The 14,134-nt window shown below is 42.7% G+C and overlaps 1 protein-coding gene across 1 annotated transcript in view; it reads left to right on the top strand.

Annotated features, from left to right (window-relative positions):
• The window catches only part of CRISPLD1 (cysteine rich secretory protein LCCL domain containing 1), a 105,032-nt gene that overhangs the window by 26,718 nt on the left and 64,180 nt on the right, over window positions 1-14,134 (top strand). The window contains exons 2-3 of the mRNA XM_033934912.1: window positions 7,003-7,121; window positions 9,064-9,196. Coding sequence (XP_033790803.1) covers window positions 7,003-7,121; window positions 9,064-9,196 — 252 coding nt within the window. The remainder of the gene's footprint in view (window positions 1-7,002; window positions 7,122-9,063; window positions 9,197-14,134) is intronic.

Here is a 14,134-nt window from a genome sequence, read left to right as displayed (position 1 = left end):
TGTCTTGGGGTATGGTAGTGCAACCCTACCTGTATATTCCTTACCTTCTCACATGAAATTTCTATCCATATGGATTCCACACTGTTATCTATATCATGCAAAATGTTTATTTTGTTTGATTCAATTCCCTCTTTAACATATAGTGCAACCAATTTGATCTGCTCTACCCTTGCGATATAATTTGTACTCAGGTAACACAGTGTCCCATTGATTGTCCTTCTTCCACCAGGTCTCTGAGATGTCTATTATATCTACCTCATCATTCAGTGCTATATACTGAAACTCTCCTATTTTATTTTTTAGGCTTCTAGCATTTGTATACAGACACTTCAAGTTGTGTTTTTCCTTGTATCTACAGGCTGCTGAGAAGATGACTGGGATCATTTGAATCCTTTACTCTTCCTTCCTCTTAATCACTCCTGGCTTTCTTTCACCATTATTGAAACGTCTCTATTGGGACTCTCTAAATATCCTGTTTGAATAGTATGCTTCAAGGATACTCTACACCAGGGGTGTCCAACCTTTTGGCTTCCCTGGGCCGCATTGGCTGAAAAAAATGTTTCTGGGGCCGCGCAAAAGCTGCAGCAAGACAGAGGAGGGAGCTGGCAAGACGGTAAGCACCTTGGGGCAGCAGAGGAAAACACTGCATCGCCCTCAACCGGGGCCACACAAAATACTTCATGGGGCCACATGCGGCCCTTGGGCTGCAGGTTGGACACCCCTGCTCTACACCAAACCATCTGCTCCTGGGTGACTGTCAACTTTCCCTCCCATCTCAGTTTAAAAGCTGCTATGTCTCCTTTATAAAAGTTAGCACCAACAACCTGGTTCCATCATGGTTAAGGTGTAGTCCATCCTCTCAAAATAAGCTCCCTCTTGCCCAGAAGGTTGCCTAGTTCCTAACAAATTTTAAACCCTCATTCCTGCACCATCATCTCAACCACACATTGAGACTTCGGAGCTCTATCTGCCTCTTGGGTCCTGCACATGGAACTGGGAGTATGTCTGAAAATGCTACCCTGGAGGATCTGGATTTTAGCTTTCTACCTAAGAGCCCAAATTTGGCTTCCAGAACCTTCCTCCCAGATTTTCCTATGTCATTTTACCTACATGTACCAATACAGCACTATCTAAAATCCTATCTAAGTGATACGTGAGATCTGCCACCTTTGAACCAGGCAGGAAAGTGACCAGACGATCATCACACCCACCAGCCACCCAGCTGTCTACATGCCTAATGATTGAATCACCAACTACAGCAGATGTCCTAACCCTGCCCTCCTGAGCATTTGAACCTGTTGGCTATTTTGGAACATTGACCATTACTATTTAATTTTTTTTATATCACTGTTGGGGGCTACATATTTAACCTATGGGCTCCTGCTTTTTGTTTTTTTTTTTTTTAATGATGATTCTAGCTTCACATGGACTTTTGTTCTTAAATATATTTCCTTTCTAAAATGGGTCTCCAGATGTGTTGGCTTAAAACTATGCACGGAAAAGACATAGAACCTGAAAAGATAACTCTAAACTTATTGTAGACTGTAGCTAAAAATGAGATATTTAAAGCTATAAGCTATGAGTTTCCTATATAAAGATGCAGGCTGGAAGTTGCTGTTTAAAGCTAAAGGCTACAGATCAGAAAGGATCTAGAATACTGTATTTTATAGTGAGAAGAATGCACTGTAGATTAAGTTGTGCAAATGTCTGCATAAATGGTTTTTATGCTAGCTCTGGACATTTTTAATAAGAAGTCTAAGGAGAAACTTCTCATTTGAAATGGGAAATAAAGCATGTAAATAGTGCACTAGCATCTTGCTTATTTATGGTAAAGGAGTCATGTGCTGTGTTCCTGTTTCAGAGAGCTAACCATAAGGGACCTTTACCACATAACATATAGCACATATCTTGTTTAAAAAGAATAATTCCCCCATCCCATACATAGATTTCCCCAGGGTACAATAAAAAAAAAAAAAGGCACCAAAGCCAATTCTGATGCACCAAAAACTTTTATATATTTTCAACTTTTACATGTTTTGGTTGCTATAGTAAAGCATTACCCAATCGGTGTATGCTCCATCCAGACCAGCACTTGGTCTCTGTTCTCACCACCTGTCGGCAACAAGAGACAACAGCAACAAGAGACAACAAATGTACAGGAATACTTTTCTGAGTACTTGAATAGTCACATATGCCACTCTTTCCTAGCAACAATACAGATCCTGAGGTGCGGTATTTAATGAGCTTCATTCAGGGCATGGATAGACAGGTCTTGCTATGTGCAGGAAATACATTATATTGTATATAATGTATCACCTTTTTCTCTTCACTTCCTGAACCTCCTTCTTTGAATCCTTTCAACCTCTGCCTTATTCCCAGCAGTGGCGTAGTAAGGAGGGAGGGAGGCTGTCTTCCCTAGGTGCCATGTTGGTCAGTGCAGACACTCCTCTTCCCATTCTGCCCCTCCTTGCACACGCCCCCCTTCCCCCATACCTCTAGTGAAAGCTGTTTGCGGCGGTCAACAATATGCTCTTTGCGACCCCGTCGGCTCTCCCGCTGACATCACTTCTGCGAACAACAACTTCAACTAGAGGTATGTGGGAAGGGAAAGGAGGCGCGCATGGCAAGCAGAATTGGGGGGGGGGGTGATATCACACAGCACGCAGGATCAAGGAAGGAGTGAGGGGGCGGAGATAAGGGCAGGGAAGGTGCGTCACCGCCTCGGGCGCCTCTCACTCTCGCTATTCCACTGATCCCCAGGCTAAGTGAGATGCAGAGAGCAGCAAAGATGTTTTGGCAACTGTATATATCTGCCTGCTTCCTTCTCTTGCAGTTGTATTTACGAGGGTGGTTTGAAAAATCTGGTAAAAAAGCAAGTTAAACAATGTAGTCTCCATCGAGGGCTATACATACAGACCAGCCAGTTTCCAGTGTTTTTGCATCATAGGAAAAAATAGCCTATAAAAAAAATCAGACTGGCAGTGTGTAGCCCTCTATGAAGTCTACATTGTTTCATTTGCTTTTTTACCAAACATTTCGAACCACCCTAGTAGAAAAAGCTAATCCAAGCTTGACGGGTTCATGTTCGTCTCTGTTCTTCCTTGATGTCTAGTGCGGTTGTCATTAGTCCACATGAATCATAGAAATAAAGGTAAATCAAACAGCAAAAAAGAATATATCAATACTTTTTTTTTTAGGGATAACTTTTACATTGTAGAAAAGATACTGGTAGACTTTAAGTCCCTAATTCTACAAATGGTGTCAAAATCAGTGGCGCCTAACAGATTTCCATACAGAATCTAAAAATTTTTTAATTGGCCTAAATGGAATGATAATTGAAAATGTCATTAAAAAACAACTAAAAACTGATTAAGTTCCATGCAGAAATTGGTAGAGCACCTACCATGCCTAGAACAAGGGGCCTACATGAAAAGTAAGCATGGTTAGGGGCAAAATTTAGGGGTGGAAAGCATTAGGAGCCAGAACTGTGGGCCAGAAAAACCCTGGCCTAATACACCAGCATCAGCGTCTAACTCAATTTAGGTGCCGGAAGGCTCAGTTCTATACACAGCACCTACATTTGATTGACATGTGGTAGGCACTGTTTCCCTAGGCGCCAATCAATTTGGGCACCATTTATAGAATCAGTCCTGAAGTGTTTCACTAGTTCTTTTCTTGGCCAGATGAATTCCATATCCATACTGCCTATTATGTGGAGTTTGTTGTGTCAGATAAATGGGTTTTTAAAAAATGTAGATACACCTGGGGATTCAACAGATTGGATAATACTGCTCTACATTTAACTAATCTCTAATGATAATTTTCAAATAAGAAGTTTAAATTGTCTTTCGAATTATGTTGGGTAGATTTCCAAAGGGATCTAGATTGCTAATTTTAGGAGTTACCTAGCTAGATTTGGATGGAAGATGTGGAAGGGTATTTTCAATATGATGTCCATATCCGAGTCTGGATGTTTTACGGAACGCGCACAAAAATCCAGTAGCGAACATGACAATTTTCTAAACAGAAAAACATCTACACTATCTTTTTGTTTCAAAAATAGCCATTTCTCAGATGTTCTTGTCCTCAGTGCGTCTTTTTGATCCATTAAAACAAGAAAATACACCCAAAAGAAAAATGCATAAAACAAGCCATTGGGATTTAGGTAGGGCTAGCATTTGTAGCAGACAGGCCACACAGCCATCCTAACAGAGAACCGGGGCACCCTAGAGAACGTTGTTGTGAACTTCACATAAAAAGGCCCAGGTACATATCTCACCATAACCCCCTTATAATGTATGGTGAGCCCTCCAAAACCTACCCAAAACCTACTGAACCCAACTGTATACCACCCCATATGCCTGTAAGTGTCACCTACATATAGGTACAATAGTATTTGGGTGGGTTATGGAACGCTCACCTATTCCTCCATAAATGTATTAGTTAAAGTAGGATATGGGCCTGAGTTCCATCTCTACAGTCCACTGCACCACCCACTAGGCTGTTCCAGGAACCTGCTTGCTGCTCTAATAGCACTGGCTACAGTATATCATCTGAAACTGTCATACAGGCTGGCATGTACGGTGGGAAGGAGTCAGTGACCACTGGAGAAGTGTGAGGGGATCATGCCCTTACCTCTCCAGTGGTCATCTGGTCAATTTGGGCATCTTTTTTGGGCATTTATTCATTATTGAAACAGGTTTAGCCCTAAATGTCCAAATTGTGCCCTGGATGTTTTCTAAAATGTTTGATTATTACAGAAAAACATCCAAAACATAAGCCTGCCCTAGTCCTGCCCAAACCGTGCCCTCATGAGATTTAGAGGCACAGCAGATGAACAGCATAGAAATCTATCTACAGAATGGGTTTTAAAAATAGCAAATTTAAAGGGTTTGGCAAGAAAAATGTTCATCTGTTACTTTATACCAGTTTTTGGACATTTTTTTTAATTTTTTTTTTTAATAAGCTCCATAGTTGCATGCAGACATTTCTGAGGTGAATTTAGCCAGCTTATTTTTTTTCAGCACTAACCAGCTACAGTATTTAGATATCATTAGAATTTTTACCTTCTGATGTCATTAGAAACTGAGAAGTAGAGACCCCATACTGGTGAGAGGAGATGATTGATATACTGTATATACTTGAATATAAATTGAGATTTTGGGGCCAAAAAAATTACCCCAAAAAAGAGGTCTCAGTTTATATTTGGGTTAGTGCTGACCTGTCCTCCTCCTGAACCTGTTGCAGGCCTCTATTGAGCCTGTCATATGATATTGTGGTCCAGTGGTAGGCCGGGACAGGCAAGATCCCTTCCATCTCCTGCCCAGTTGATTTTGAACAACTTTTATTTCCCTCCTGCCCTCCCTCCCTCCCTCCCCCCCCCCCCCCCCCCCCCGGCTTTCTTGGTGGTCCAGCAGTGGACCGGGACAGGAGTAATCCCTCCCGCTTCCTGTCCTGGTCAACTCTAAGACATTTTACCTGCTTCCCCCTACCCCTACATACCTTTTGAATCCCTGGTGATCCAGCTGTGAACTGGATCAGGAGAGATCTTCCTTCGCTCCTGCCTGTGCAGAGCTACTAGCTGATTGGTTGCTGTGAGTTCTCACAGTCCCACTAGAACTTGTAGCAGCCAATCAGCTAACAGCTCTGAATGGGCAGGAGTGAAGGAAGGTTGCTGATTGGCTGTTGTGAGTCCTCATCTCACAGAACCACGAGAGCTTGCGGCAACCAATCAGTTAACGCCTCTGCACGGGCAAGAGCGAAGGAAAATCATTCCTGCTGTGGTTCACTGCTGGACCACCAAGGATTTGAAAGATATGCGGGGGATGGTGGAAGAAGTAAAACTTCTGAGAGTCGGCTGGGACAGGAGGCTGGAGGGAACCCTTCTGTCCCGGCTCACCACTGGACCACCAGGAGTTAAGGCAGGCCTGGTTGAGGCCTGTAATGCATCAGGAGGGAGGGGTCAGGGTACATAACCTTTCAGGGCAGGGAGGGAGTGGGGACTGGGTACAGAGCCTGGCAGGGCAGGAGGGAGAGGTGCTGGGTGTAGAGCCTGGCAGGGCAGGGCACTGCACTTGAATATTAACCTCCCAGTTTATATTTGAGTCAACCTTTTTTCCTCCTTTTTAATTGAATCAATCATGGGATGTCCTCTATTCTGCCAACGTTGGCCAGTGTTTCATTTCTTCAGGACTCTGCACGTGAGAAAAATAAATTACACACCACTGAAAAGAAAATTTGCAAAAACTACAAATATATACAAAAATTGCTGAAATAAAGGTACTATAAATTACCTGAAGTGTTCTGGACGCTGCTGCTCTCTCAGGTTAGAGCCAGAATGGCGCCCCAGCGTCTATTTAAATGCAGTGCTCAGAGCCAATCACGTTATGACTATCACGAGTAAGGCACACTTATTTTTCCTGACAGCCGGAGTGCCTACATTCCCCAGAATACTCTCTGATGCTGATGACAGAAAAAAGAATCGCATTTAGCCCATTAGGTTGTACAGTTTTCAGCTTATAAATCCAGGCAAGCTCTAATCACTATGCCACACTCTCCTTTTTTAAAATTTGTAAACATTTTTTAAGGACGTATTTAGGTCATACTTGAGGCTGAAATTTTGCAGGATTATGCAGTTGGTATCTCTCTATCTATAAGGTCATATATCCCCCTTTTGGTATCTTTTCACTTAGCGGGCAACACAGATATAAAAGGTATTGTTTTGAAGATAGCCATGTATAACAACTGGATATCTTGTTACTGATCAGCAAAATTACTAAAGCTTTTTCTATATTCTAGTACCCAAAAATAGCATTGTGCTGATGCTTAAAATAAGCACTGTCTTGCAGTCTAGTCATGATATGCAGACAAACCCTGGTCATTACTTTAACTGAAGTGTTATGAAAGTCAATCAATTGTGAACAATAAGATATATCATTATATATTTTTGGAGTGTATAAGTATCTGCAGATATTTCTTTCTTTTTTCTTTTTTGCATGTTAGACCTGGGACACAGATCTCGAGAGGTCTGCAGAAGCCTGGGCCGAAACCTGTCTTTGGGAGCATGGACCAGCACATCTGCTCCCATCAATCGGACAGAATTTGGGAGCGCACTGGGGAAGGTATAGATAATACAAATGGAAGAATTAGCATTAGAATGGAGATAGTTAGATAGTTCTGTATACTTTTTCATCATGAGAATAATTCAAAATCAAGGCAATTCTATGTAGCTAGGGAGGTTGGCGCCCAGGGCGCTGTGCTTTGTCCCCCCCTCCCCCAATGCTTTTCTCCATTGCTTGAGTGCTCCACCGCCCCTTGTTGCTTGAGTGTTTGCCCTTGCATACCTCTTGAAATATCTGCCGGTGTGAGCAGCACATTCAACCTGCTGCTGGCACCAGCCTAGTTTCCCTTCTGATGTCACGTCCTGCTCCTGCACCCAGGAAGTGACTTCATAAGGGAGGCGAGGCTGACGCAAGCAGTAGGTGGAAGATGCTGCGCACACTGGTGAACATTTCAAGAAGTACACCAGAGGGGGCAAAGAGGAGGAGAGGCGCCCCTGCAAAGATGGCGCCTGGGGCGGTCCATATTACACCACTGCTTATACACTCAAGTACACTATGCACTATTTTATAAAGTAACACATAAGTGCTATAGCGCATAACTGAGAGGGGCATTTATGAGGGCAGAGCATGCACACAGAGAATATTATCAGTAATGTATGTTGCATGGCACACTGTAGACCAGTGCTGCCCAAGTCCGGTCCTCGAGATCTACTGGCAGGCCAGGTTTTCAGGATATCCACAATGATCATGCATGAGAAAGATTTGAATACCAAGGAGGCAGTGCAGGCAAATCTCTCTCATGCATATTTATTGTGGATATCCTGAAAACCTGGATTGCCAGTAGATCTCGAGAACTGGAATTGGGCAGCCTTGCTTTAGACACACCAACTTAGTGCAGCCAATGGTGTAATAATGGGAGGGCGGTCCACCCTGGGTGTCTGTCTTGGTGGGGGCACTGGCACCTGTCCTCCTCTCCTCGCCCCTGCGCCTTCCCCCGACCCTACTACCACATGTGCCCGCCCCTTCCCTTCCCTTCCCTTCCCCCATACCTCTTTAACATTTGCAGTGTGAGCAGCAACCCCCAACCTACTGCTCTTGCTAGTGTTGGCTCTTCCTCTGACATCACATCCAAGGTGCGGGTCCAGGAAGTAAAGTCAGAGGAAGAGCTGACGCTGGCATGAGCAGCAGGTTGGGTTTGCTCCTTGCGCTGAGAACATTATGTTAAAGAGATATGGAGGAAGGGGAGGGGCACGCACACACAGAGGAGGGGGCCGGGAAGGAGCGGATGGGGGTGGGGTGGAGAAGAAGCCGGGGGTGGTGTGCCGCTCACCCTCACTATGCCACTTACTCCAGCCATTGACCTAGAATAAATGGTAATACCTAAAGATCATTTCTCCCTTGCGCTGTCAGTTGGTTAGGGTGCGGGAGCCCCGCGAATGGTGTCCCCTCCTGAAGAAGTTCCAATTCATGAAACTATGAAACTCGAATTGGGGGGGGGGGGGGCAAGGGAAATGTGAGACAGCGTCAATTTAAGTTGTAACATCACAAGACTGGAGCAGTTGTGGGACGAGTCACAGCTCCACCACTGCCAAAGAGAAGTCACAGGCAGATACTTTTGAGTTTTAGATTTATTTCAGTATGCTGTGGTATGAGACAGTGATTAGCTGTGATGGTCTAATTAACAACCTGCTCCGTGTTGATCACTAGAGGTTGGTTATTGGGTCTGAGCTTTTCACACACATATATTTACTTATGGAGATGTATTAGTATATAAAAAAGTGAAAGTGATTATTAATTTGCAATGCCTAAAGTTTGACATGCCAAAGCAGCTTTATGCTAGTATTCTGTAATAGCTTAGACACGCCCAGATGGAGTTAAAGATTTGACACCCAATTCACACCAATGGGGCGCCTAATTTAAGGCAACCCAATTATAGAATTGCCTCCAATATGTTTTCTTTCTATCTATTTCTTTTTTTATTTCAAAATGTTTCTCAACATAGGTATAGGCCTCCAACATTTCACGTTCAGGCCTGGTATGATGAAGTTAGAGACTACACGTTCCCTTACCCTCAAGAATGCAACCCGCATTGTCCTTACAGATGTTCAGGGCCCGTGTGTACCCATTATACACAGGTATTCAATATTTATTTGTAAAATTGTGTCCTCATTGCTTTACTTTTTTTCTATGAGTTTCTTATTTCCTTATGATCTTTATGACAAGAAAAATAAGAAAGTATTTCACAATACAATTTCACTGTTCAAATCTGAAAAAATATCTAGAGCCTCGAAAGTACCCTATGTTAGTTCCTTTAGCCCCCAATGCATAGGCAGCAGAATACTATTTGGTTTGGGGGGGGGGGGGTAGGTCTATGAGTTCCTCCCTAGCCCCAGCAGAATCCTGTGGCATGGCCCATCAACAGCTCTTAACTTCAACCCCTACCTCCTCCCGACGTTGTACTTTAAATCTTTGGGACAGCCGCCATGCAGCATCAACGAGCAGGCCTGCTCCCGGACGTAGAATGAAGGGTTTGGGGGTAGGCCTGCTCATTGACACTATCTGGTGGCTGCCCAGAAGATATAAAGTACAACACCAGGAAACAGGTGGGAGGGCAAGCACCAAACATCAGTCGCCAATTTATGGGGAGGACATGGCCCCTGTGCCCTCCCCCATTCCGATGCCTATGCCCCAGTGTACTAAAGTACAAAATGACTTTGCAAATATGCACTTTGTGTGAAGAATAGCAGAAAGGGGGAATTCTATAATTGGCACTGGTATCGGCGGCTGCCTAAGAAGCGACCACCGATAGCATATCAATCATGAACCGGCGCTTATTAAAGAATTTTGCTTTATTTTTTACACCACCACCTTAAATATAAGACAGCATTTCAGAAGCCTACATTTAAGGCACTGGTGTCATGCCTAGGGGCACCTAAGGATGCCTAAGGCCACTTCCGGTGCAAGCCACGCCCATGCTGGCTTTAGGCATCCTTACATGCCCCTAAACGTTTCTGTAAGTGTGACATTGGCACTGCAAATGAAGGTGCTGAGTTCATATGGATAAGATTGTTTCCCATTCACTTCTACCCATAAGTCTCTGGTTTCAACATGACTGCAGTTGTATTTTAGCAGTAGTTTTGTTGTACTATTACTAGTAGTCAGCGCAGGAGTGAGTAGGGATTACTCCTTTCCCCAGGAAACTTTGGAAACCTCACTCTGTGTGGCTGCACTACCTATATTTTGTTTGCCTTACCTGTCCCCATTACATAGTAACATAGTAAATGACAGCAGATAAAGAACTGAACAGTTCATTCAGTCTGCCCTGTAGTTACATGCATTATAAATTCATGATTAAATTAAATTGTATTTTATCTTTGATATTTCTAAGCCATAGACTGTAAAGACTGCCCGGTACTGTCTCTGTCAGAGAACTTATGTAGTTAAAGTGGTAGAAGGAGGGAGGGAAATTGAGGATCGTAAATACCCAGTCCAGAGGGGTGGTGGTGGTACTGTCTTTGATGATTCCCAGCCAATGCACTTCAAAGCAAGGGGATCTGGACCTTTGCTAATTCCCTCAACATAGAGGAAATATGATAGAGGCAAGGGGACTAAACTTACTTTTACCTTCCAAGCTGCAGCATCCTCTTTGCTAATGGAGAAATTGAGCTCCACTGGTACAGTCACTGTCCCTGAAGTACAAAGAGTGAGAAATTAGAGAATGGCATGGTGACAAAATTCATCACCGTTCCCATCTCCACGGATAACCACAGGAAACCATCTCCATGTTATTCTTTAAGGGGAGAGAGAAGAATCGGAGGTTGAAGGCACAACCACTGACCCTCAAGCCTTGCATTGAAGAATGCTGGTGTAGAAGGACTGTGGTTGAGATAGACACTAAAGAATGACACGGGTTGGTTTCCTGCAGTTATCCGCAGGGACAGGGATGGTGATGAATTTTATCACCTAGTTATTCTTTAATGTAAATCAGCTTGAGCCTATACGGCAGCTGGACTGCTTCCAAGGGGTGTAATATAGGGACCTTGTCTTTCAACACTCCCTGCGTTGAAGAGGAGAAGGACAAAAGATATTAATTCATCTAACTGGAGTAGCAGTAGGACACCCAAAGTAAAGCCTCTTTACCATCCAGACATTTTTCAGGGGGGAATCAGCTTTTAAGAACATAACATTTGCTGCTGCTGGGTCAGATCAGTGGTTCATCGTGCCCAGCAGTCCACTCTGGCGGCGGCCCTTAGGTCTAGCATTACCTGCGTATGTTCTGTTCCAGCAGGAACTTATCCAACCTTTTCTTGAATCCCTGAAGTGTAAATAAAAGAAGGGAATTAAGGAAGAGAATCCTGATATCTGTAGATGCTACTGCTTTATTTAAGCTCACTGAAACAAGAGGAGGAAGCAAACCTGTTGGCTATTATTTGAGACGTTTAGCAACATTTTTGAGACTAAACCGCCTAAGTTATAACTTTTTGCACTATATTATCGGTTCCCTGACACAGGATCGAAACATGCCACGTGGGAACCTGCAAGCTAAGATAAGTTTGCTATTTAATATTCTAACTATATGTGAATACAGTAGACTGTGTGATACGCAGCGCTATAAGAAAATACATTATTCCTGATATCAAATAAAGTTTTTTGAACATGCGATGATTGGGTGGTGAGGCAGCAGTTTTGGGGGTTTTCCCCTGTTTATTGCCTTCGAGTCCCTGAGCATTAGTTTAATTACTAGTTGATACACTTTTCAAGTATTGAGTTTTACTCTTTACAAGAGTGATTTTCTATTTGATATGATACACTTCCTTTAATCACTCAATTTTTAGTTTAGTGTCCCCATTTGGATTTATTTAAGCTCACTGGCATATACAAATGGTATATTATTAGAAACTTGTGCCAATTATTGAACTATCCAATTTAAAGTAAACCCTTCACAGATTTGAGCATATTGAATTGTGTGGACTGTGAGAAGTGTACTGATTGTGTGGATAATGTATCAGCTGGCTTCCTAGCTCTGCTAGTCCAGGCTCTGCCCTCAAACTACTCCAAGAAAAATACATTGGTGTAGGCCCATCTGATACTGGTTAAATATACAGTACTTTGGAAGAAATCTGGGAGGAAATATGATAGAGGCATATAAATATCAATGTTGCACATATGCTCAGAAAACAGGCCTCTTTCAATTGAAAGGAATGAGGGAGCATAGGATAAAGGAAATATGGGTTAGAATTTGGGAGTAATTGAAGAAAATATCTATATTAAGGGGTGGTGAGTGCAACACAATCTCAGCAGAATTCAAGAAAGAAGAAGCCAAGCATAGGTGATCTATAAGGGGAAAAAAAAGATGATAAAGAGTTTATTAGTTGATATGGATAGGTCATATGCAGTTGGGCAATTTTCGGATCTAAACCCTATTTTGTGCATGAAAACAGCTTTGAAAATTGCCCTCTCTCTGTCTTCATCTTGAGGCAATGGAGAACTGATTTCTTCCAGGTCTTTTGTTCCTAGAACTGCTGGGGAGCTAGCAAGCAAGAAATGAGTGTTACTTTGGGCCACCGTGATCTCTATAGGATGAATATGGCCAGGTCTGAATGGTGTTAGGCATAGGGGTTGATATGGGTTGCCTCTCATAATAAACAACAAAGGGGAGAACCAACAAGGGTCTGCAGTCAGGAATACGAAGGCAAAACCAAAACAAAGAAAACTGCAGACGGGCGTACAATGATGCGGGCAAAGTTTATTATAACAATAGATAAAATGCGGTTAAAAACATCCCCTAAAAACAAGCAAGTGGACCCGACACGTTCTGTGTTTTGGAAAACACGCCTTCATCAGGGGTCCCAAATGAAGAAAGAATGAGTTAAAACCGCAAACAAGCTATTGTCTGTATAGGGAGAGCTCCGGAGTAAGGGGGGGGGGTCATGCCTTAAACCCTCTAGTGGTCATCTTGTCAGTTTGGTCACCTTTGGGGCACTTAGACCTGGGGAAGTTTTGATTATTGCTTCAGGACGTCCAGGTTGAAGCCTGCCCATAACATACCTCCCAACAAGCCCATTTGAGTTCTGGATGCACAGAAGCTTAGAAGTGCTGCTGACCGTCCAGAAAATTGTTTTTGATTATCAGCACTTGGATGTCCCTTCTATAAGGATGTCCAAGTGCCGACTTGGGCTGGTTTTTGGATGTTTCAAAGTTTTGATTATGAGCCTCTAAGTGTATAGCACTCAGTGGAGACTGCCCCAACTTTGTTGGCTGGGCTGATAACTTTTCAGCGGCCCCCTCCTAAGTGCTTGTGCCTAATGCATATGTATGTACTGTATCTATCCTATTCAGCTGGCTTCCAATCAGTCATCGCATTTTCTTTAAGGTCATGCTCCTAACGTTCAAAACCCTAACCTATAATGAACCCCAATTCATAGCCAAAATGTTAATACCTCATAATACTATGAGACCACTCAGATCATCCTCTCAGAATCTTTTAACCATTCCCTCTTTAAAAATAATAGGCACAAGAAGATTAGACATGTTCTCGGTAATGGGCCCCCAATGGTGGAACTCATTACCACAGTATATTAAAAATGAAAAGGAGCTTCCCTCTTTTAAAAAATCACTAAAAACTCATCTTTTTAAAGATGCTTTTAACATTTAAATTTAAATTTTTAACCCTCCCCCCTCCTTTTGTTCTTCTCCTTTTTTTATTTTCTCTTCACAATGATAAATTGTAACTTTCCCCCCTTTTTCTCCCAACTCAAGTATGTCTTGTTGTCAAGTAATTGTTATTTTGTTCGTTAGTTTTGTATTTCTACTCTTTTTATAATTATGTACATCGCTTAGCAAACCGATTAAGCGATACATCAAATATTAATAAACTTGAACTTGAACTATTCTGTTTCTAGTAGGAGCCTATTACTTCATAGTTTAAGCTTGTTCTAAGCACCTTCTGGTCACCTAATTACAGGTGTACAGATATAGAATAGCCTTCTATAATATGTACATTTTTATCCATTCTGATTGTATGACATATACTGATTAATCTTAGTGACTCCTAACCATGATTTGTTTCTGTT

This window comes from Geotrypetes seraphini, chromosome 2 (genome assembly GCF_902459505.1).
Source record: "Geotrypetes seraphini chromosome 2, aGeoSer1.1, whole genome shotgun sequence".
NCBI lineage: Eukaryota > Metazoa > Chordata > Amphibia > Gymnophiona > Dermophiidae > Geotrypetes > Geotrypetes seraphini.
Note: the sequence above shows the minus strand (reverse complement) of the source record. Positions and strands in the feature narration are given on the sequence as shown.